The following is a 24849-nucleotide window of genomic DNA, read 5'->3' as shown; positions in this document are numbered from 1 at the left end:
GGCAGAGAGAGCAAGAAGGGACCACTTTTGTTTCAAGCTCACTCTCCTAATAACTAGCCCACTCAAGAGAAAATGCATCAATACATTCGTGAAGCAGAGCTCTCAAGATGTAATCACTTGGTGTTGGTTTCCACCTCCCAACATTGTTGCCTAGGGAATTAGCATTCAGCATGAGTTTGGGAGGCAATAAACATTCAAGTCACAGCAGAAGGTACTGGAAGAGAGTTACAGGAGACAGAAGGCTTCACCAGGAATTATTGTGAGAGGGCGAAAATATGTACAGGATGACAAGATTATTGTGGTGGATCCGAGGATTCTCTAAATCCACTTGCGAGGCTAACTTAATCCAAGTGAGTACTGGTGGTTTGCCAGTGCAGTGATGTTCGCTATAAACCTTTTATTCTCTCTGTCTCCCTCTCATTCTAGGAGGAGGATTGTTTGAGTCAAATCTGGAGAATGAAGGAAGCATTTCAGGAAGTGACTCAACATTTTATAGGCAGTCAGAAGGTAAGGTTTCTGGAGTTGATAGCTACTGAGAAGTTGGAGGAAAAAAAAAACCTTCAGAGTCCCCCAGGTCACTTCTTACTCCTGGATGCAAATACACACACACACACACACACACAAAATGTGGCCTGGAAAACTGTTCACTACCCAACTCTTTGATGATCAACTGGCATTGAAGCTTAATAATCAGTCCTCTGATTTGTGCATCTCCTTCTAAAATATTCCTAGAAATAACTAATCCATTTATTGGTTAACTTATACTTTTTTATAATAAGGATTTTATTTATTTATTTGTGAGATAGAGTTACAGAGAGGGAGAGAAAGCGAAAGGTCTCCCATCTGCTGGTTCACTCCTCAAATGGCCACAATGGCCAGAACTGGGCTGATCTGAAGCCAGGAGCTTCTTCCAGGTCTCTCATGTGGGTGCAGGGGCCCAAGGACTTGGGTCATCTTCTGCTTTCCCAGGCCATAGCAGAGAGCTGGATCAGAAGAGGAACAGCTGGGACATGAACCAGCACCCATATTGGATGCCGGCGCTATGTACATAAGCTTAGCCTACTATGCCACAGCGCAAGGCCAACTTTTTTATTATACCAATAAAATAGTCCCCTTAGAGCAGTGGTTAAAAGCAAAACAGACTTCTAATTTCAAACAAAAACTACTGAAGCACTTCAACTCCTTCTCTAAAAAGCTTGACGTTGGTAAGCCGTGGCTTCTAAGTTACTCACCTAAGTCTCCAACAGTTCTTGCTGTGGGTGCTATGATGCTTAATTTTATGTGTCAACTTGACTACCCTAAAGGATGCCCAATGGCTAGTAAAGAACAATTTGTGGGTGTGTCTGTGAGGGTGTTTCTAGAGGAGGTTAGTGTCTGAATCAGTAGGCTGAGTTAGTTGAGAATATCTGCTCTTACCCATGTGGGCGGATATCAGTAATCTTGAGGGCCCAGACAGAACAAAAAGGCAAAGGAAGTAGATTCCTTCTTTATCTTCCAAACTTGACACAGCCATCCTCTCCTGCCCTGGGACATCAGAGCACCTGGTTCTTGAGTCTTCAGAATCAGTGACATGGACCCTTGGTTGCCTCATTTCTCAGACCTTTGGGTTTGGACTGAATTACACCAACTGCTTTTCTAGGGCTTAGCTGTGTATCCTGGGGCTTTTCAGCTTCTATGCTAGGCTGTGAAGCAGTTCCCATAGTAGTGTGTTTCTGATGAGAACCTTCTTGGGAAGGTTCCAGCCTGTGTCATCCTTGCAGCCTACAACTTGCCCATGAGTGACACTGTCCACCTGCTGCACAGCTGTAAGTGACCAGCCTTGATTCCAGCCCAGAGTTTACGGTTCAGCTTTCTTTATGTTTTATTTTCATTGCCTGTTTTCATGGGGTACACAGTATGGTACCACATCAGAATAATTAGCATTTCCACTTCCTTGAACATTATTTAAAAATTCTTGATGAGCATATAGTAATTGTACATCCCTATGAGGTATATTATACTTCAGTAAATATATATATATATGAATATGTAGTGATCAATCAGGATAGTTAACGTTTCCATCTCCTTATTGTTACTTTATGCTTGTTCACTCCTCTCTTCTACTCGTTCATAAACCATGGAGTAGCTTCCTGTGAACTATGTCTGCCTGCAATACGTAGAATACTAGATCCTACTCCTTCCATGTAACTGGGTACCCATTGTGCAACCTTCGCTCTCCTCCATGTCCCACCATCTTTCCTACTTTCTAGCAGCCACTACTTTATATTCACATTCACTTTTTGTTGCATCTATGTATCAGTATTTTTCTTTCTGTGTCTTAGCTACTTCACTCAGCTCACTGTCCTGCCACCTATCCATGCTGCTGCAAGTGATCGCAGATGTTCCTTTTGTGGTTGTGTAATATGTCACTGTGTGTGCACACCACATTTTCTTTATCCACTCATCCATTGATAAGCATAGACATTAATTCCACATCTTAGCCGTTGTGATAGTGCAGCAATAAACATGGGAGTAGAGGTATCGATTCACTATGCTTATTCCCTTTCCTGTGGATGTTACTCAAATCTTAGATAACTGGATCATATGTTAGATCTGGTTTTTTTTTTTTTTTTTTTTTGGAAAGGCAAAGTTACAGAGAGGGAGGGAGAAAGGAGGAGACAGAGAATCTTTCATCCACTAGTTTGCTCCTATTCTTTGTTGTTGTTTTTTTTTTTTGTTTTGGGTTTTTTGTTTTGTTTTGTTTTTAATTTTTTAATTTGAAAGGCAGAGGTGCAGAGAGAAAGAGACAGAGAATCTTCCATCCAGTGGTTCATTCCTTAGTTGGCTGCAATGGCCAGGACTAGGGCAGGCTGCAGCCCGGAGCCAGGAGCCTCTTTTGGGTCACCCGCGTAGGTCCAGGGGCCCAAGCACTTTGGCCATATTCCACTGCTTTCCCTACCATTAACAAGGAGCTGGATGGGAAGTGGAGCAGCTAAGACTGGAACCGGTGCCCATATTGGATGCCAGCACTGCAGATGATGGCTTGACCCACTGAGGCACAGCACCAGCCCCGTTTTTTTGGTTTTTGTTTTTGTTTGTTAAGCAGCCTCCTTACTGTTCTCCACAATGGCTATACTAACTTAAATTCCCACCAGTAGTGCATAAAGAGTTCCCTGTTCCAGGCTGACGCTGTGGTGTAGAGGGAGCCACCGCCTGCAGTGCCAGCATCCCATATGGCCGCCAGTTTGAGTCCTGGCTGCTCCACTTCTGATCCAGCTCTCTTCTATGGCCTGGGAAAGCAAAAGAAAATGACCCAGGTCCTTGAGCCCCTGCACCCATATGGGAGACTTTGGAGGAAGCTCCTAGCTCCTGGCTTTAAATCAGCCCAGCTTTAGCTATTGCAGCCATTTGGGGAATGATTCAGTGGATGGAGGATCAATCTCAATCTCTCTCTCTCTCTCTCTCTCTCTCTCTCTCTGAAATAAATAGATTGTTATTTTTTTTAAAAAAAAAGTTCCCTTTTCTTCATGCTCTTTCCATTATTTGGGGTTTTTTTTTACTTCTTTTTTTTTTTTTTTAAATTTTTGACAGGCAGAGTGGACAGTGAGAGAGAGAGACAGAGAGAAAGGTCTTCCCTCTGCCGTTGGTTCACCCTCCAATGGCCGCCGCGGTAGCGCGCTGCGGCCAGCGCACCGCGCTGTTCCGGTGGCAGGAGCCAGGTGCTTATCAGATTTATTTATATGTAACTCTGCCTTTCAAAATAAATATATAGAGAGATCTTCCATCCACTGGTTCACTCCCCAAATGACCACAATGGTCACAGCTGGGCTGATTTGAAGCCAGGAGTTTCTTCTAGGTCTCCACACAGGTGCAGGGACCCAAGGACTTGGGCCATCCTTCACTGCTTTCCTAGGCCACAGCAGAGAGCTGGATCAGAAGAGGAGTAGCCAGGACTCGTACTGCTACCCATATAGGATGCTGGTGCTGCAAGCAAAGGCTTAGCCTACTACACCCAGCGCCGGCCCCTTGTATTTGCTTTTAACCAGTATCACAGCCTGGTATTCTTAGGACATTTAATAACTTTTATCCCTGTCATCACAGTGACACATTATGTGAAAACAAAAATAATGTCTATCTGACAAACTGGATAAAGAACCATTATTTCCTTGTATTGGACCCTTAAGCTGTTACTTTGTTTAAGCCACTGTGTGTGCTCAGATCTGTCCTTAGTGTTAGGATACAACAATGGATGCAGCCAGATCCTGCTGAGAATGACCTATGGGAGGGGGACAGGGGGTAGAGTCTGTCTGGCTCCAGAGGAAGCAAACCCAGGACCCTGGATGGACATCAAGGCACTGGGGTGATTGAAGGGATCAAGGAGGAACCCTGGGTTAAGCTTTAGGGTCCCCAGAACCAGGAGCAGGAGACCATAGGCCCATAGTGATGGAGTCATGTCAGGAGAGCTGGTAGCTCTCAGGATTCCTGAATAACTCCACAGTGCACATGGTGTGAATAACGCATGGGGACAGAGAGGGTAGGTGGGACAGCAGGGAGCTCTGTGCCCCCCTGAGCAGTTTGCCTCTCCCCCTGGAGCCCCTGAAGGACTGGGGCGGAGGAGCTGCAGGTGGACCGGTCGGTGCGCACCTGCTTCCCTTGTAGACCTTGCTCTGTATTCTGTTTCCCGTGCAGGACACAGCGTGATGGACACCTTGGCTGTCGCCCTGAGGGTGGCTGAAGAAGCCATTGAGGAAGCCATCTCCAAAGCAGAATCCTATGGGGACAGCCTGGTAGGGCCTCCCCCTGTCCCCTATGGGTGGTGGTGGCTGGGGAGTGGGGGCAGTTGCTGGCTGCCAGGAGAAAGTAGATTGTCAGGAAATCGGTGTTATAGCAGCCCCCACTGGAGCCGTGCCCACCTCCTCTGCTCCCAGAAGAGTGATTGCCAGATCCCCCCAACCCCCCTCAGCACTTCTCTTGCTCCACAGGACAAGCAGAACGAGGCCAGTTACCTGCGGGACCACAAGGAGGAGCTAACGGAGGAGTTGGCCACGACCATCCTGCAGAAGGTGGGTGCAGCCTGGCTGCCTGGGCCAGGACATTTTTATTTTTCAGCTGCTTCCCACATGTGGGGAGCTCAGAGCCTGGAGGCCTTTGCACAGATGGCCCCGTGAAGTCTGAATGGCTGTGCTGCACGGCGAGTGGTCCGGCTGAGCGGAGGCAGAAGCCATCCTGGTGACTGTGGGTGTCTGGCCCCTCCTCCGCAGGGGGCCACACCCTCGAGGCAGGATTCACAGCCAGACTGCAGGCTGAGACCCCTGAGACCCAGCCACAGCGTGCGTGGGTTGTGTGACCCTGGCTGCTTGCCTTGTCTCTCTGAGCCTGTTTGTTCATCTATAAAATGGGGTGAATGAGGGCCTTTTTCTCTTAGAAACACTCTGAATGAGGTAAAGCATATACAGTACCCAAGCACAGAACCCAGTGTATTGCAGGCCTCTGAGAGAGACAGTTAGCTTGCTGAAGACTTGTACTTAGCCCTCCGTGTCTGTGGGCTTTGGCATCCCTCAGTTGAATCGACTGTAGATCCAAAATATTTGAGGGGCCAGCATTGTGGTACAATGAGTTAAGTTGTCATTTGCAATGCCAGCATGGGATTACCAGTTCAAGTCCTGTCTACTCCACATGCAATCCAGCTCCCTGCTAATGTGCCTAGGAAGGCAGTGGAAGATGACCCAAGTGCTTAGGCTCCTGCACCCACATGGGAGACCCAGATGGAGTTTCAGGCTCCTGACTTGAGCCTGTATCAACACTGGCTGTTGTGGCCGTTTGGGCTGAATCGGTACAGATGAAGTGAGGTGTAAGCTCACCCTGCGACAGCCTCTATGGTTCTACAGCTCCTCCACCCGCCTCCAGCACCTGCTGGCCTCCGGTTCATGCTCTGTGTAGCTGGACCTGGTCTGTCCTGAGCACACACCGACTGTTTTCTGTCACTCTTTGCAGACGGTACAGTTTGCCCACTGGGGACAGAGCATTTACACCGTAGTAGGTGCCCTAAGTAGTCCAGAGAGAATATAAAGGAAATGGGACGTGGTGCTGAGGCTGTGTGAACATACTGCACCATTATATATAAAAGGGGTGGAGCATCCTCAGAGGTTGGGTTCTGCAAGGGGGTCTTGGAAACCATCCTCATGGACCCCCAGGGGTGACTGTATTTGCCAACTGTAAAGAGCTGAAGAATGTTCAAGGCCACCACCGTGCTGCCTCATCGTAAGGCAGATCAGAGATAGGTTGGCGTTCTATGGCAACCAAGCTCTTGATTGGATTTTTAAAAAAAAGAAAAATCCCAAAGGTAATCCCAGTTACTTGTCTCTGGGACCCCGTCCACGTAGTTCCTGGAGCCTGGTCCAATAACTTGTCCTGCTCTTTTCACACCCCCTGTCCAGATCATTCGAAAGCAGAAGAGCAGAAGTGAGCAGCAGGTGGAAGACGAGCCCCCGAGCTGCAGCCTGCAGGCAGTGGACAGCGGCAGGATGGCCTCCCCAGGAGCCCGCCAACCTCCTGCCACCCTCTGGGTGAGTCCCCGGCGAATGCTCTGTGCACTTGAAGTTGACCGGTACCCACTGGATCTTAAAGGACAGGAGAGAATGAATGAATGAATGAATGAATGAGAGTGGGGGCAGGTGGGTGAGAGAGGAGAGACGGAGACCAAGGAGGCACATAGAGGGGGCTTTTACCTAGAGAGCAAGAGAGGGGAGAGTGAAGATGTTCATGTGTAGCATTTTTAATTCATCCTGGGGAGGGCTACCCAGAGTCCCATCAGAGGGAATAGCTTCATGAGGGACACGTGCATTCTTAACAGTGTAGCTCACCTGATTTACTCAAAAACAGGAGGGACAGCAAGAAAACCGCCACTGTCATCTCAGCCACATCTGGACCTGGTGGGGAGGCCTCAGTGTGGTGCCACCCCTGTTTTTGTCTGGCACTCTAAGATTGACGCCATGGGCACAGTGCTCCCAGAGCTCATACAACCCTTGGCTGCTGGGCCAAGTTAGCCCAACAGGGGGCGCACAGGGCACATGCAGGACACTGCAGTGATGGGGAGGAGCCAGGTGGAGCAGGGTCAGCCAAACCCTGGGGCGCCCGTGGTCAGAACATAGGGCCAGGACAGGGCAACACACAGTGTGGTTTAAAACTGGAAAGTCAGCCGTGGAGAAGACTGCAGCAGGAATACATCGTTTTCCCCATAGGCCCCCGGTGGGACTCATTCCAACAGGGGCAGGGTTCACAAACAGCCTGAAAGGTAGCAGGGGAAGTTCCAGAAGTGATTGCCATTCCTCACCTGCAGGAACTCCCCAGTGGCCTCACCGCGTGCCCAGCAGGTGGGGGCAGCGAGGAGTAACTTAGCGCTTTATCAGAGATTTGCCTTTGTCGCTGGATTGGCAGAACTCCCCTTGCCGGCATGCTGCTGGCTTGTGTTACTACTGCTATTGTGTGTTCAACATCAAAGACAGAAAAATAAACCAAAGACTTGGGTCTCTTCCCTCCAGAACTTTCCATGCCGGTTAGCAAGGCAGGAGGGAAATGCAGTTACTACTGGTGAGAAGGAGAAGCTAGGAGACAGTGCAGAGGTGGGCATCCAGGTGAAAGACGCACGCTGGAAAGGGGTTCGGGGTTCAGAGCAGGAAGGTACCCTGCTGGCAGTGAGACGGGGAGGCCCCTACCGTGCAGAGCGGAGGTCAGATGCCCTTCAAGTGGTCTGTCACTCAAACTCAGTAACTCACACCTGCCCTTCCTGGGTTCCACCTGCATGCACCTTGCATTTGGAGAGTCTTTCTGGAGTGTTTTCTGCAAAGTCAAAGACTTGTGTTTTCGGGGCTCTGGGAAGTAGAAATCCCAATGGTAGTCGCAGACAGTCGAGTGGAGGAGTCAGAGTCAAGTCCAGGGAGCCTGTGCCTGTGCCGCGGCTGGGATGGGATTCTGGGTTTGCTCTTGACCCTGACCACTGGGGTACCAATTCCTTTGCCCAAAGGATTCCTCACACAGGTACCACCATCTTCGCTGGGCTGCTCTGCGGGGTGGGCGGGGGGGAGCCTGTGGGGGTGCTGCGGAGTTGGGGCTCTCTGCAGAAACAGGCTCCACAGTAGTGTGGAGGTGAGCTGCACATCGACAGGCACACAGGAGCCCCCAGGGCACAGAGAGCACCTGCTGGCTTGATTAGGGGGCAATCTGGGAAGACTTTCCTAGGAGGTGACATGAAATCAAGACTGGAAACACAGGAGCTTTGGGAGCAGCGGAGGGAAAGCATTTCCGTAGAAGGAACAGCATACAGGGAGGCTGCGAGCCGGCCCGTTCTGGAAACAGAGCGGCAGCCATGCGGCTGGAGACTGAAAGGGAAGGAGAGGTGGAGACAGAGCTCTTAGCGCATCAGCGGATCCCCCAAGTGGTACCCATCGTTCTCTCTGTGGCCGCGCTGTTTCTGCTTTTCAAAATCAAGGTGACTGTGGCACAAGGTGCCCTGTGAGTTAGGAGTTGGACCTCTGTGTGTTTCGGTCGGCTGGCCCCAGCCCGGACAGCAGCAGCTGTCCCACAGGTTCTGAAACATGGGCTGCCTGCCCGCTATCCAGCCAGCCCACTGCAGGTATACACACACACACACACACACACAGAGCAAGATGGCATCGGCTTGCTTCTTCCCGCAGTCTCAGCTTGCCCAACTGGACCACCTCTGTCCGCTCTCTGCATCTCGGGGCTGCCTTGTTCTTCCCTCCTCAGTGGCCAAGAGCGCCTTTCCTCACCCTGTCCCACATCCCCCTGCGCTGAAAGGACCCCTCCGCGGAAACAGACCTTTCCCTGGTTGCCCGTTTGCATCCGCCCACCGCAGCCCTGAACGGCATCTGAAGTTCTCGTGCAAATCCCCTGAGATCCACAGAGAGGAGAGAAGCAAAGTGAGGCCCAGCTAGCTTGAGCCACTGGAGCTAAGGGGTTCAAGAACCAGAGCCCTTGTCTCTGGGCTCCAAGCATCTCCTACCCTCGGCTGTCTCCTGTCTCACTGGAGAGCCCTGCTTCCTCCCCGATGTCTCCCGGGTCCCCTTGTGGTGCACATGGTTAAAACTAGACAAGGGGCTCCTCCTGCCTGCTGAGCTGGAGGTGCTCACGGGAGGTTTGGGACAGTGGGCACTGGTACCAGGAATCTGAAGGGCAGGCAGAGCAGCGATTACAGGCTATACACAGCAGGGGGCGCTGCCCAAGGTGAATCTCCTGCTGGGTTCATCAGCTCTCTGGGACAATCTCCGTGGGTTCTTCACTGAGGAGCAAATCCCAGCGCTTCCCTGGATTCCCATGTGATTTGCTAAACCAGAAACCTCTGCAGATGTGATTCTCCCGCTAGAAAATCTACCTTGCCTAATCCCCGCCTCCCTTGACTCACGGCCGCTGTGTTGACAGTGATGCAGAGGGAACGTAAACTTTCCTTGGCTTTTTGTTTCTGGAGGCTTTCAGATAGAAAAAAAGCTACTGGATTCTAATGTGCCTTTTGAAGTTCTGATTCCTGGTGCTTTGCGGGCTACGTCCACCTCCTGGGTACTTGTGTCTGCCTGTGTGGGCGGGCAGGGGGAGGTACTGGGAGGCCCCATAGAGGACACACTGATGCTCCCCACTGGGAGAGCACCCCTCCTGGCACAACGCTGTCAGCACCCCGATTGTGTGCCTAGCAGGGACACGGGCACCCTTCAGAAAGGACGAGATCATTGCCCGGCTCCTACCACAACCCCCGACTCTGACTTGGGCATTTGGTCAAGGTTTCCTCCTGTCCTCTCCTTGTATGTTCTTAACATCTCGTGATCTGCAATATGTAAACAGCACATGTCTGTCAACAATATCAGATGGGAGGAAGTACATGCTTTATCCCACTCCAGCCACACTTACAGTCATGGGGGCTGCCCAAGGCTAAACAACCCAGATCTGGGAATAAAGAGAAATGCATGATGTACCCAGCTGAGCCACTGCACAACTTGCCCTTGTGAAGCCCGTGATATCAGCCCCCTCCTGATCCTCGGTGGTCTCGTTTGTTCTGGCTTTGCTGTAGCTGAGTATGTGATGGGCATTCGGGCATATACAGCTGGATCTGGGTCCAAGGTCAGCAGGCAAGCCCTGGACTTGAAAACTTCCAGTCTGGCTCCTGGAGTACCTGTGATGGGAACAGAAGCAGAGAGAAGTTTGTTGACCAAAGTCCCAGCGAGAGCTCTGGGACCCGCCCCCTTCGAAGTGACTGGGTTGACCTTTTGGTAAAGTGCTGTGATTACGGCTTTGTACAAACACCCAGACACAGGCCTTTAGCCTAACAGGCAAAACCCAGTGAAAGGCGTCCATGTTCCACGTTGAAGGACCAGTGAGAGGGACGGGCCCTGGCCAAGGCTGCCCTGTGGCTCGGCTCCAGGAGCAGTACCCATACAGAATACAACAGGAGTGACGGCGCCGCGTCTGTGCAGCCTTGTGCCTGTGGCTCTAGCTGCCACCGAGGTCCATGTGCAAAGGGACTGGGAGTGACCACTGATTAAGGAACAGGCACTCTGCTTGCCTACTGCATGTTGTGTATTTTCCTTGTCATCACAACATGGAGACACAGGTACTGACCCATTTTACAGATGAGAAAATTGAGGCCACAGATTTGCGTATCGTTTTTCTGCCCCAAAGCCCGTGACTTAGCATTTTGCTCAGTAAAATGAGATTCACAGGCTCAGTATCCAAGGCCCCCGTTGAGCTCAGAGAATCTAGGGCTGTGCTGCCCAAATGACTGTATTTAAATTTAACCCGGTTGCAACTGGATACATTGAAATCCCAGCTCTTTGGTTGCTCATGAGCACCCGTGCCTGGTGGCCCGTGCTGAATGGCACAGGTGCGGGCTGTTCGCATCGCCGTGGGGATTTGTATCATGCAGCACTGGCTCTGGGGATGTAGATAAAGAAGAGACAAACAGCACGCATGAGAGCAGAGACCCACAGGGACGCTGGGCAGAGCCAGGACATGGACCAACGACCTCTTCTAGGATCACAGGGCTTCCTGACCTGCAGATGGTGACAGGTCGCCTCCTGGTGGGGCCTCCTCTGTCTTCAGGTCTCCAATAGCTAGGGCATGTCTGGCTCAGGGCATCACAGAAGAACCCCAAATGCTGACAGTGCTGCCGCACGGGCTTAGCTGCAACACCCAGAGGTCCGTCCCCTCTCCTGTGGGGTTTCGCACCTGTGCTCTTTAAAGACCGTTCATTCCCCTTCCAGGTCCCTGCTGCATCGTGTGGCTCTTGGCATGGAATATTCTAGAAGGCTCCAGCATAGGGGGTCTAATTGATGGAATGCCTCTTTGGGCACATGTATATAAAAATGGGGACCACGGTAATCTGGTGATCCTGTTGGTGACAAAGGTGATGACAGCAGGGCCAGACGGCTCTTACGTGCCTGATGACGCTCTGACTCCGGCTACTCTCTGTCGCCCATCTCCCAGCTCTGTCTGTCTGCCTCAGCCATTTGTGTCTCTCTCACTTCCTCCCTCACGTCCATTCTCTGCTTTGAAAGGCTGCTGTACTTTTTAATATTGACCTAATTACAGGGTGATTTTAATGCCTGCGTCTGACCTTAAAAATACAAAGCGAAGCATGCCTCAGTCGCATCAATGCCTGTGACCACTCTTATCCCTTTGCTCTCCAGTCCTTGATACTAAAACATTCTCTCTCTGTTTCCTGCTGGGGGCTCCTTGGGAGCAAAGACCTGTGAAGCCACACCAGTGCCTGTAGGAGTGATGCTAGTCACAGCGCTCAGAGCCACAGTGCTTCCTTCCTGGAAGTGTGGGTAGAACACGGGCTGCCGCCCGGGAAGATGGACCGAGGGAACTCGCGAACACGGTGGATGTCTCGCCCAGAGCCTCGGAGAGTGGGCTGGCTCAGGTGGCGAGTCCTCCTGGGCTGGAACGTGTGAACCAGAAACGCCTTGTTCCTGGTTTTTGGAAAAGGCTGGCAGGCATGCGCCAGCATCCCCCGGGAGCCACGCAGACCGATGCTCAGCCCCTGACTCTGCCCTTGAGCAGTACTGACTCAGTTTACCCATGTGCACCCAATCAGATTGAGTGGGAGACTGGACTGGTTTCCCTGGCTTGGTGGTAGGCTGAACAAATGATCTTACTTGGGCTAATATTTATTAAATGCTTCATGATCCCTGAACACGAGAAAGGTGAGGCTTAGAACACTGATGTTTTTCCGAGATCCGAACGGCCCACTGAAGAGCTAGCATCTGTCACTTGCTAGTTGGTGCCTGATGAGCAAAGACAAGGTGTCTCCTTCTCTCTCTGTCTCTCTGTTTCCCTCTCCCTCCCTCCCGGAAGCTGAAATTCACAAGTCCCTCTTTGCAAGACTACTGGACCCGAGGGCTCCCCCCAGCCACTGCCAGTCCCCATAGCAGAGATGTGTGACTCTGGCCAGCGACCCCAAAGCTACACCAGCCCTGATTCCACCATGGACCCCAGGGTGGTAGGAAGGGAAGAAAAGCAGAGTCTGTGGGTGAGAAAGAAAGGATGGGCACCAGGGCTCAGCAGGGATACTGAGAAAATAAATTACCGAGTGACCCCATCACGGCCCAGGAGCCATAGAGATGGAGCTGGCTGGTGAGTAAAAGCCTTGCTGTGGCGCCACCTTCTGGACCACGCATTCATTGCAGTGAATTTGGCAGAAACCAGATCCAAATCGGAGCCACTTGAGGGGAGTGTTAGCTTGACCTCCTGCACGTAGAACTTTGCTCCCCAGGATGTAAGTGGGGACAGCAGTGGGCTTCTATTTTTTGTCTCTTACACCCCAGTTTTATCTAAGTTGTCATTGAAAAAAAATGGCGTGTCTGCAGCCATCGCCAAGTCCCACTCGTGACACCACAGGCATTCCTTGCTTTCCAGTTCTGTGCTGGCTACTGCTCCTGGGGCTTGGGATGGTCCTGTTACAGGACAGCTCCTTTTTTGCTTCACGGTGTCATGGATCAGGCCCGAGAGGAGACGTTGGATATCAAGTGCTGTCAAGCCCAAACAAACACAGAGGAAGCCAGGACCCCCAGCCCAGCTAATATTTATTAAATATTAACGTGTTAATATTTAATATTATTAATATCAAGTATTAAGTATCAGTGGGTTTCCCATGGGCCACAGCCAGCTTGCAGTGGATCTTAGCAACATGGAGTCTGGGGGACGACTCATCTGCCATTGGGCTGCATTAACCTGTGATTCGTGTGTTGAATGTCAGGGGTGCAGGCCCGTCTTGCTGTCTCTTCTCCATTCAGAGAATGGCGAGGACATAAGAGGGCTCCATATTTGTTCTGTCGACCTATTTGCTTCCTGGATAATCCCAAGATCTTGGAAATAGACATGGAGATTTCCTATCATGTTCTGAACTTCAACTGGTCTATGCCACGCTCCCCAATAGAACATTCCAGAACCCATGTGTGTGAGGGCCCCTGGGCTCCTCCCAGGCCTGCAGCGCTGGGAGTGCTGGACTTGGGTGATCATCTGTCTCCGTGTGCTTTTTCTCAGCCTTGTTCAGAGTCCAGAGCAGGAAGGGTCATGGAGTACTGGTTCTCACAAAGCTCATTGCTGTCACCAAATACATTTGGGTCAGAATTTGCTGTCTTTGCTATTCTCAACACCTTTTCTGCTCTATGCTACCCCTTATCATGTGGTTTCCTGCAAGCAAAGAGCAAAGTTAAGTTTCCAGACCACAAGGAATTAAGTCACTTGGCCAAGTTGTCATAGCAGGGCTGGTGTCAGAGCCCAGGCGGGGCAAATTCCTGTTCAGCTGCAAACCCCTCCACAACCCTCCAGAGCTCTCCTTTTATCTCCTAAGCACCTGTGGGAGCAGGGGAGGGAAGTAGGGAATGTGACACGTTTCTTGCTTGGGATAGCAAGGAGTGGGGCGGTTGGCCAGCAGGGGGAGCCAGATTGCTTAGGGAGCCTGAGTTCTACTTTGTTTCAGTGGCTTTGTAAGTAGGTTCTTTGCCTGTGAAGTTCATTGACAGAGCAAAATGGGGACAGACATTTGGAAGAGCAGCAACGATGCCAGGTGGGACACCCACATCTTAGATGGGAGTGCCTGCCCCCGCCCTGGGTCCTGATTCCAGCTGCCTGCTCATGAGCCCCCTGGGAAGCAGCAGGTGACAGGTCAAGTGTTTAGTTAGGGCCGTGCCACTGCCAACAGTGCAGGCTTTGGGAGAGTGAGCCAGTGGATGAGATTGAGCGCGCTCTCTCTCTCTTGCTTGTTCTCTTTCGCTCTCTCTCACTCTCTCGCTTTCTCTCTCTATGTCAAATAACAATAATAAATAAAAGAAGCCATGTGACAGTTGGCTGTGGTGGCTCCACTGCACCCCCCCCCTTAAAGATTTATTTATTTACTTGAAAGAAAGAGTTACAGACAGAGGGAGAGACAGAGAGATCTTCCATCCGCTGGTTCACTCCCCAGATAGCTGCAACAGCCACAGCTGGGCTGATCTGAGGTCAGGAGCCAGGAGATTTTTCGGATCTCCCATGCAGCTATAGGGACCCAAGCACTGTGCCATCTTCTATTGCTTTCCCAGTCATCAGCAGAGAGCTGGGTTGGACGTGGAAGAGCCAGGACTCGAATGGGTGCTCATAAGAGATGCCGGCACTCCGGCGGATGCTTAACCTAGGCCACAGCGCTGGCTCTGTGCACTGCATGTCTTAGACTTCTGGAAGGCCTAGCCAGCTTGCAGCAGAATTAACAGGGAATCCTCCATATATGTGTGACATGGTGTTATGTTCTGACCACAGGAGAAAAACCAATACCATCAAATGCGTTCCCTGTGTGCAGTCCACATGCACGCCCAGAGGCTGAAGGTGTTCGACCCAGGAAGAGTGCCTGACGAGCGCCCCTGTCCCCTCTTCTCTTCCCACAGCGGTCCCAGTCTGCCTTCTCCATCACCGGAGACGAGGCCCTGAAGACTTCCTCCCTGGACACCGTGTCGCAGAAGCTGCGGGCCCGGGGCCAGCATGCAAGGGACAAGTCTGCCCTGCCCAGCTGGAAGAGCGTGGACAGACTGGATGAAACTAGTAATGGTTTTAAGCTGTTTGTGGTTGGGCTGTGGGCTTCCCCAGCGCTGTCCTAGAGCCTCGGGGCTGTTGTGTGGCTGCACTGCTCTTGGTGCACGCTCACTGCGGGCAGTTAAGTCACTGAGTCGCGAAGCCTCCAGCAGACACACTGTGTTTGGTGTGGTCATGCTCTCCTAGCTGCAGGGGTAGAATGAGGGCTCTTGATGTGTCGCTGGCACCCTGTGTTCTTTATTGAGACCGGAGAGGTCAGGGTCAAGGAGCTCCCAGCATGCTGCTGCGTGTCCCCTCATGAGATGCCTGCTGTGGGGGCACCAGGAGAATGAGTCCTTTGTAGGTCAAGGGCACCAGAGCAGCCTAGGAGGTACTTTAGCTTTCAAAGGGACATGGGTCCCAACAGCAGCCTTGTTTTAAAGGTGCCTTTTCTGAAGCTGGGTGTACTAGGGCAATGCATGCTCCTCTAACAGCTCAGCCGAATGTTCTAGTGGCGAAATGCAATAGTTTTCTTTCTCACCACCCAGGAGTGCGGAGTAGGTGTCCCTGGCCCATGGCAGGCCTGTAGAGACCACCACTCGTACCTGGGGACTCTGCTGTCCCCCAGGGCCCTGAGTCTTCTGCTGGGTCACCCAGGTTGGGCCATCAGATGGAGGAAGAAAGGAGTGGAGGTCCCGGCATGCCTGCTTCCCAGCCCCTTCCCCACCGTCTGGGGAAGGCACCTGCCACAGTGACTCCTGTCCTGTGGGCACACCTATATGCGTGGTCTCCCCTCTGTGCCTGCGTGTGGTTTTGCTGTTCACTTGGGGTCTTTCCTCTTCCTGGTTCCTCCTCCTAGAATGTCCGGCCTCTGAAGAGAGCAGTTGAGCTCAGCCCAATGTCTGTGTCGCGCAGTCTTATAGAAAGCTGCCAAGTCATGTAAGCCCTCAAAATGAACAGGTTTAAGTGAGCAGAGTCACCTTCCTGAAGCCACTTCAGGGGGCTGGGGGTATCTGGGACCCACCTGAGGGCTTCTTAGGCCACACGACCATCAGAACAAAGGTGACAACCCCTGCCCCAGCAAAGCTCTGCCCCTCTCCTCACCGAGTCCACACCTCCTGTGTAATGGAAGCCAGACACACTCAGCTCCCATGAGGAAGTTGGCGATGGGGTTCTCATCTCCCATTCTTCATCAATTCCAGATGTCTTTCCTGAACAACAAGAAATGTTTACAGCGAGACAGCCGTCCTAGAGATAAACTTCAAGACCGTGCTGTCGTTTCGATTCTATAAGGGAGAAGGTTTACCTGCAATGTGAATGAGACCCACCGTTGGCATGGTGCAGACAATCAGAAGACAGTCAATATTTTTAAACTGATCTTCTAAAGATTTCCCAAAGGAGACCGTGGCCGTGCAAACCTCTTAGGAGAAACCGCAGAAGCACAGCAGTGCAGGGATTGGGTAGCACACAGCGTGGGTTGTGTTTGTGCTGCTGATGTGCGTTTTTCCTTTCTGGATGGGCCTCTCTCAACTGCTGCTCTACCCCGTGCATTCAGGTTCCTTCATGCGTTCTGATTCTCCCTCCTTTCCTGTAGCTAGCAAATTCCCACAGAGAAATGACGCTGAGGTTCCACAGGGCATATAAGAATATCGTAGAGTAGATCTCCAATAAACCATAATAACTGGTTTTTAAAAAATCACTTTCCAATGTGCAGTAACTCCTTTATTTATTCTTCCAACGGCATTGGCAAAAACTGTCCTTGACAGTTGCTTGGAATAGAAGCACGTTGATGGACAGTGAGGTCCGGTGACTTGTCCAGGACTCCAGGGCTAACGTGAGCAGAGCTGATCCTCACACCCAAACGACCCAACACCAACATGCGTGTTTTCGACCGCTGCATGACCAGTCTCTCCCCACTATAAAAACAAACAAAAGCCAGCACATCAGAGTTCAGGCTTACAAAGTGATAGATTCATAGGACATGATGGAGAACTTTGTCGAGATACTGCATTTTACAAAATAGCAAAATTACAATTATCTCTATTGAACATGCAAAGGCCTTGGGTTTTCAAAGCCTGCTTTTGTGCACCCTTATAGGATTTGTGCATTGTGCACAACAGGGTTTTATACCCTACTCAGAAATCCATCCATCTCTACGGATGACGCTTGAAAATCAAGGCACTGGGCGTAGAACACTTCTGCTGTTTCTAGGTACTGTTGAGCCCTCGGCATGCTCATCTCCATGCCAACCACAGAGGTCTGCAGGGTTGTGTGACATGTTTAGCAGGAAGCACATTACTCCCAGAGGCATGGCTCAGTGTGCACACAGCAGAAATGTAGAACAGAGCAGGCCCAGGGGGTGGGACGGCCACCGGGCTATTTTTAGCAGCTGTGTTGATGCTGCAGGAAGTGGGTTGGTTTGGAGCCTGTTCGTGCACCGATGGGGTCAGCCATAGGGGCACTTTGGTTTGCATCAGCCAGAGCGCTGCTACTTTCAGTCTTGACGGTGCTTACAGCAGTGAACACACGTTCTTTATTTTTTTATTTTTTGACAGGCAGAGTTAGAGAGAGAGACAGAGAAAGGTCTTCCTTTTCCGTTGGTTCACCCCCCAAGTGGCCTCTACGGCTGGTGTGTTGTGGCCCGCGTGCTGCGCCGATCCAAAGCCAGGAGCCAGGTGCTTCCTCCTGGTCTCCCATGCGGGTGCAAGGCCCAAACACTTGGGCCATCCTCCACTGCACTCCAGGGCCACAGCAGAGAGCTGGACAGGAAGAGGGGCAACCGGGACAGAAACCAGCGCCCCAATTGGGACCAGAACCCGGTGTGCTGGTGCCGCAGGCAGAGGATTAGCCTAGTGAGCCACGGCGCCGGCAATGAACGCACGTTCTTTTTATGGGACTTGACTGAGCACCTGCGGTATCTGAAGGCGTGTGCTCAGTGCTGGGGGAGTTGTCACTGCTTTTGGGTAGCTCGCTCTAAGTTGTCTGCACGATACTGAAAAAGCAGGAGTGTGGCTAAGTGGAGTGTTGGGGGCAGTCGGGTCCCCGAGGGGTGTTCCCAGTGGCCTGAGAGAATGTGATACCAGGAACCAAGTGCAATGTTGAGCAGTTCAGACGGTGCAGCTTGACAAAGACCAGGGTTTCATAAGGTCAGGTGTTCAGGGCCTTCCTTTAGAAGGAGAGGTTTTTGCTGAGCTTGTAGCTGGGCAACTTCTAGTTTCCCTGAAGGCTCATAGAAACCTGGGGGTGTAAAAGGCAGGAGAGTTGCTAGCCGTGAGCGGGATCCTCTCCAACCACGGCGCGGCTGTTGGGAGTCTAGGGACCACAGTCCTGGAGCCAGACACTGAGGGCATCACCAGAGCCTTTCCTTAAGTGGCCTTGTCCCATGGCCCTGGGAGAAGCTGTAGAAGCGCTGAGAGCTGCCCAGTGGTTGAGAGGGTTCCCGCCCAGTCCTCTGATGTCAGGATGCACGGTCTTTCCCTTGCACAAACTGGCTCTGGGACCAAACAGGTGACTTTGCTTCGAGAGACGAATCGAGGACCGAGGTCCAGGCTCTCTCAGCTGCCTCGGCTGTGTGCCTGGCCAACCAGCACCCAAGGAGGATCTCAGAATGAGCTTGTGAGGAAGGTTGAGTGAGGAGGAGGCCACATCTGGACAGGGAGAGAATGCACTCTGGGAGAAGGAGGCGGTGGGATGAGGTATATGAGGCAGCCTTGGGTGGGGAGGGGGATACTGACAGCAGGAACAACAGAGATGCTGGGCACGTAGCCTCCGGCTTCCAGATGGCCCCTGCTATCATCAGCCCACTACTGGGACCCTGCCCCCTCCTGCATGCAAGAAAGCCCCACTCCTGAAAGGGAACCTGATGTCCCGCCCATCTGAGCTGTAGCCAGGCCACTGAAGTGGAAGTGGGTCGCTGAGCTGAAAACAGCTGTTCTGCCAGAGCCGTGGCTCTGAAACAGGCCCAGCAAGCTCGCTGCCCTGAAGGCGACACCGTGCAACGCCAGCACGTGCATTCCAGTCTGCCGGGCAGTCATAGTTGAAGGGGGGCGAGAACCTGTGTGTTTGTAGTAGCAGGAAGTAGGCACAGCTTCAAGGTCCCTACTGCAGCACAGCTGTGGCCCTGGTGAGCCTCTGGTCCGGAAGCTGCTGTCACAGGTTGAGGGTCATCCCTTCCAAGCCCCAGGGGCCCTCAGCACCCTCCTCCAGGCATCCCCGCACAGATCGTGATGAAAGACAGCATCAGCTGGCCTCTGACGTGCCCAGGGCCACACAAGCACCATGTCCTCTTACTTTCAGCATCAGAGCTTTGTCCCTTTTGCCTTTTAGCAAAAACAAAACACAGCAGCTCCTCCCTGCCCCCCACCTCTCTGGATGCAGGTCAGCTTGTGGGATGCAGAGGCCCTGGGCAGCCCCAGGCTGGACCAGACCATCTGGGATGGCTCTGGGGGCTCTTGCATGGTGCTTCATACCTGGCCAAGGCCTCCCTTGGCCTAGCCTATGAGCTGGTATCGGATGGAAGGTGCACCTGTCCCCATGCTGCCCATGACTGCCCTGCACCCTCCAGCAGGCCGCTCAGCCCTGCTCCTCTTTGGCTAGTTTTCCTTTCCAGAAAGAACAAGGCAGTGCCTCCAGTTCATGGCAGGCCTGTGTGTCCACCTCACAAGGCTGTTGTGAGACCAGTGAAAGCCCTAGGGTGGATGTGCAGACCGGTGACATGCGCCAGGGCAGGTGATGGGCTTAACGTTCCATCAAGAGGATCCCAGAGACAAAACCATGATCCAAGATTAAAGAGCCATAAGCTGGGGCTGCCAAGGGGAGTCCTGTCCTCTCCCATCTCAAACCAGCCTAGGGCAGGCGTGGGGCCATTCTGAGCACCAAGGTGGCCACCTACCCTGGTGGAGGTGCTACAGGAACAAATCTGAGAGTCTGTCTCCACCAGTGAGGCCTCAAGGACGTCTTAAACTTGCAGGGCAGAGTTGAAAGGTCCCTGTCCCCCCAGCCCCTCTGTGAGCCAGTCCTAGGGAGGTGACAGGTGCAGACCTCACTTTGCGCTAAGGTGATGATAGCCCCTCTCTCCTCTCTTCCCTTCCACAGCCTTGGCCCCGGTTCTGCAGAGCCCCGATGGCAACTGGGTGGCAGTAAAGGATGGCACTCTGCCCCCCACCCGCCTGCTGGCCAAGCCCAAGAGTGGGACATTTCAGGCCCTGGAGGAAGCCTCCAGTGTGGCGTCCGCCTATGATGAGATGGGTTCCGACAGCGAGGAGGAATTTGACTGGAGCGAAGCCCTGAGCAAGCTGTGTCCGCGGCCCCGGGGCCGGCCCAGGAACCCCCAGGCTCAGGGCTCTGCCGGCCCCTCAGCTGCCTCTCCATGCTCCGGGATGTCCCCCAACCCCGAGACCATGTGCTCTGACTCCGAGACCTCCTCGGCGGGCTCTTACCGGGAAGCAGCGTGCCGGGCCAGGCTGTCCTGGCTGCAGAGGAAGGCTCCCAGGAACCCAGAGGCCGAGAAGATGCGCCTCCAGGGAGAGCTGGACGTGAACTTCAACCCCCAGGTGGCCAGTGGGGAGACCTCAGACAGCAGTGAGCCGGAAGACGCCTCTCAGGCCACAGACCGGTGGACCAGGAGGTGGAGAAGGGCGCGCATGGGCTCAGAGGACCTAAGCAAAGAACCACCCTCCCACAGCGCCCACACCCAGGATCTGCACGCACACCAGGTAACAGAACTGTGCGTACACACATGCACACAGACTTCTCAATAGGCTCTGTTGTCCTGTGTGCACTGGTGACAGAGTCCTAGTGTTGGTTTTGTGGCTGCGTGGTCCTGGTGTTGTATAACTTGGGACTCAGCCAGTGTCATTCAGCGTAAGGCAAGGCTGTGTTTCCAGTGCTCTGCGACTCTTATCCATGTCACACCCCATGCCTTCTGGGCGCCCCACACCCCGGCTCTTCCCACGTGGCCTAGTTGATGACCCCCTGTTGTAAACGTGGTTGAAAGCTGTGAACTCCCCTTAGAAAAGTGCACCTGTACACTCTCAGTCCGCCACATGTGTATGTGTTGCTTAGCGTTTCTCATGGCCCGTGGACTGGCAGCACAGGAGCCACCTATCCCCTCCTGCACTCTGCTCATTCCCAGCTCTGTGCCTTTGCCTGCGCTGGGCTCCAGCCATGGCCTCTTGAGCTAAAGGCCTGCGTGTCACCGTGGGGACCCAGTACCAGCTGTGGTGGAGCCATCTCTAGCCTCCTCAAAGCAGTGTTTGTCAAGTAAAAGTGACATATGCCTGTGGCCCGGGAAGGTTGAGTGGTTCCTTAGAAGTGGTTGATTTTTTTGCAGCATTTGAAACTGAGATTTTCTCATGGGAAATCTAGGTGGGTTCAGAGTTGTCGATGACTTTGCTATCAGTTGGACTTGTCACGCCCCTGGGCGGGGGGTGGGGGGGTACTCCACTTCCTGAACGTTGCCACAGCTCCCATGATCCCCGCCACCATGCCCTGCATTGCCCATTAAAGTCCCTGTTGGTCAAAGGCAAGCCCTGAGTCCAGGGAACACATTGGCACAGCCTCTATGTGACTCGCTTGCTGGGGTGGAATGCCAGGTCTCCGCCACAAATGCACGTCTAAAGCTGCCTGTATCCAGCAGTGACTTGAAAGTCGTCCTCGACTTTGCTCAGCTTTGCAAGGCGTCCTTAAAGATCAAGCGTGGGCCAGCAGAAAGGTGCGAGACCCGGTGGCCGCTGCCTCCTTGGGAGCAACCTTGAACCTGTGGCAGTGTCCTCTCCTCCCCACTAGGTGGCAGTGGTGCTGAGTTCCCGAAGACAGCTAGACTTGGGCCTTGGCATTCTTCCTTTGAGTTCGTTTTCTAGGGCAGCTCTCTGATTTGGCTAAATGATACCGCCGTGTCATTGTGGAAGCCTCTTTGTCCAAGAACTGGAATTGCTGTCGTGAGGCACGTATGGGGCTTTAATGTTGCAGTCTGCATATGCCCAGCCTCGGGGCAGTGTCCGCGGAGGGGCCAGTGTGTGTCCTCACGCGCCCCACAATGGTGCTGCCGGTCTGTTCACCTGTTGCCAATTTTATGTGAGAAAAAAATGAACATTTTCAGAATTACTGCTGAGATGGAGCATTTTTTTCTGTGTTTAAGACTACTTGGATTTTTCTTCTATAAAAGGCACATTTATATTTTGTATTTATTGTTGTATTGGACTGTATGTCTTTTTCTTAATGATTTTTAGAAATTGGGTTTGTTTTCTAATTATAAATTTTAGATCTTTGATGTTTACTAATGAAATTATTCTCTCCCTGCCCATCACCTTTACCTTAATTTTAGGCTTATTTTACAAACGTCCTTGTTAATAATATTCCAATTATTTTTTATTAGTAATAATTGACTCATGGTTTCTTTTATAATTTTTGTAGTTTGTGCCTTGGTTTAAAAGGCCTTAAGTCCTCAAAGTTAAAAGAATTTTTCTCATTTTTTTCCTAATTCTTTGTAGCTTTGTATTTTCCACTTAGCGCTTTTGTGCATCTATACTTCTCTGACTAATACAGGATAAGATAAAACTTTGTTTTTAAATCAAGTGTTTGTCACCACATCGTTGTTAAGTGACCCAGCATTTACTGCTGGCCTCAGATTCACCCTGTAATGCACAGTAACCTTGTGTTTCCATGGGTCTGTTTGTTTTCACTTTCTGTTCTGCTCCGTTGATCATGCATCCCCTTCCCCTATGAAACTACTTTAGTTTTGTCATCACAACTCTGTAAACACCTTGGATGTTCTTCCTTTCCCTGGTGGTGTTTTTGCGGATGACGATAGCATTTGCTAAAACTGCCCTGGTTTTTCACAGTCTTTTACTCATATAAATGACTTTTCGAAATCTGTTCTTCAAGTTGCAAAAAATTTAGTCTTAAGCGTTCGTTAGAAAGGCGCTATGATTTTGGGGGTCATTCATTTATAGTACGGAGCCTTCCCTGACAAGAATGCTGTTCTTGCCAAATATTTTGACTTGCAGTAAGGTTTCATAGATTTTGCAAAGCTCTTGTCTTGTTATGTAATTTTTAATTATATTGCATATTTTATTGGTGTTGAAAATAAGATTTTAAAAACTCTGTTACATGTTCTCATTGGGTTTACTGTTGTAAAGAACACAGTTGATTTTAGGTTTATGTGTTGTAACTCAGTAACCTAGTAGGTTGTCTTGCTATCAGCTGATTTTCTTAGCTATTCTGTCGTATTGTCTACAAGTAATGACGCACTCATTCTTCCCTGTCCCTTACTCGCACTGACTTCTTTCTTGACTTGGCCACACTAGCACGATGCTGTGAAACGGTAGTGACAGGTGCTGTCTTAACTTTCTCTGGCTGCTTTTCCTAGCTTCCCGAACTAAGTCAGAAACAGCTTCATTTTCTCAACGTCTTCTGGCATTTATTGAATTATCCTAGGTTTTCTTCTGTCCATTCATGTTGTAAGTCACATGAATGCATTTCTTAATTTTGAATCATCTTTTCCTTTGTGGCATAACTTTTGCTTGACTGTGACTTCTTTCTGTTCACACTGGGTTCCTTTGCCTGGTTTCCATTTTGAGCTATTTAGTTCAGATTCATATCAGGTTCTCCTAAGGATTTGGCCAGGATTCTCTATATTACTTTCTAGAATACCATCTCTTTGGGAACTCATCCTAGGAGATTAACAGGTGCCTCACTACCACTGCACCCCATCTAGATGTTCCACCTCCCTAGCCAGGATTGACAGATAAAGTCGTGGAAGTCCTTTTCCACATTCTACCATTGGCCCTGGCTTCAAATTCTGCTTAACACAGACCTTTGTCCACATTGCAGCTCTATGTAGTCTGTAATCATAAACCACTGGACACGCTCTGTTCTCCAAATGCCCACAGAGAAGATGAAATCCATGGGAGAGAACACTTTTGTTGCGACACCATGCAGTGGATACTTCATTGATGTTTGCATTTTAATGTTAAAGAGAAAGTAATTTTTCTTATTCATATATTTTTCTGTTGTCCTACATATTTGCTGGATTTGTTGTAGACTTAAACAGCATAGTGGGTGTTTGTTCACTTTTTGCTGTTAGATGTGTTATATGAGTGCCTTCCTGCTCACTGAAGTATTTTTTCAAATCAGGATCATTGTCTTCTGTCATTTTGATTATTACTTCTTTCACATGACCCACAATGTATGAGAGCACTTCAAAAAGTTTGTGAAAATTGGATTAAAGAAGTTTATTTTGGTGCAGTAAATAAATTAAGTCCAAGCATAGGGTATTTTTCATATACATGTTTTCCTTGAATTTTTTTAGTTTTTTAAAATTTGTTTTTAACAGATTCATTATAGTTCATAGATGCAGTTCTAAGAATATAATGATATGCCCACCCTGCCTCCCTCCCTCCCTCCCTCCCATCCTCCCTCTCTCTGCCTTTTTTCTTAAGTTTTTTGAGATCACATTTTTTCAATTTACATTACATTAAAAAAGGTGTTTTTTGCTTCCTCAAATCAGAAATTTAACAAGTAAAAAGCAAAACGGAGCCCAGTTTAGTGGGAATATGGGAAATGGCTATAAACAATAACTGAATAGAAAAATGAACACTTTACCCATATACGTAAATTTTAAAGTAATCACACATCATTAAACTGTAGCCCTGTAGCATTCTTAGCCATTGGTTTGACAAAGATTTGAAACAGATTCTTACAAAACTACATTTTCAGGAATGCTGGCACACACAGGCATTTATTTGCTTCATTTTTGTTTTTTAAACAAATTTTATCTCCCACATATAAGGAATATAATGTCTCTGTGTCTGGCTTATT

At 50.8% G+C, this 24849-nt stretch overlaps 1 protein-coding gene across 3 annotated transcripts in view; it reads left to right on the top strand.

Annotated features, from left to right (window-relative positions):
* Positions 1-24849, top strand: part of MYRIP (myosin VIIA and Rab interacting protein) — a 250095-nt gene that overhangs the window by 180352 nt on the left and 44894 nt on the right. For all 3 annotated transcript variants that reach the window (XM_062200662.1, XM_062200661.1, XM_062200663.1), the window contains 6 exons: positions 427-507; positions 4669-4766; positions 4962-5042; positions 6417-6545; positions 14907-15060; positions 20125-20744. In XM_062200662.1, coding sequence (XP_062056646.1) covers positions 427-507; positions 4669-4766; positions 4962-5042; positions 6417-6545; positions 14907-15060; positions 20125-20744 — 1163 coding nt within the window. The remainder of the gene's footprint in view (positions 1-426; positions 508-4668; positions 4767-4961; positions 5043-6416; positions 6546-14906; positions 15061-20124; positions 20745-24849) is intronic.

The sequence above is a fragment of the Lepus europaeus genome, chromosome 9, assembly GCF_033115175.1.
Source record: "Lepus europaeus isolate LE1 chromosome 9, mLepTim1.pri, whole genome shotgun sequence".
Classification (NCBI taxonomy): Eukaryota; Metazoa; Chordata; class Mammalia; order Lagomorpha; family Leporidae; genus Lepus; species Lepus europaeus.
Note: the sequence above shows the minus strand (reverse complement) of the source record. Positions and strands in the feature narration are given on the sequence as shown.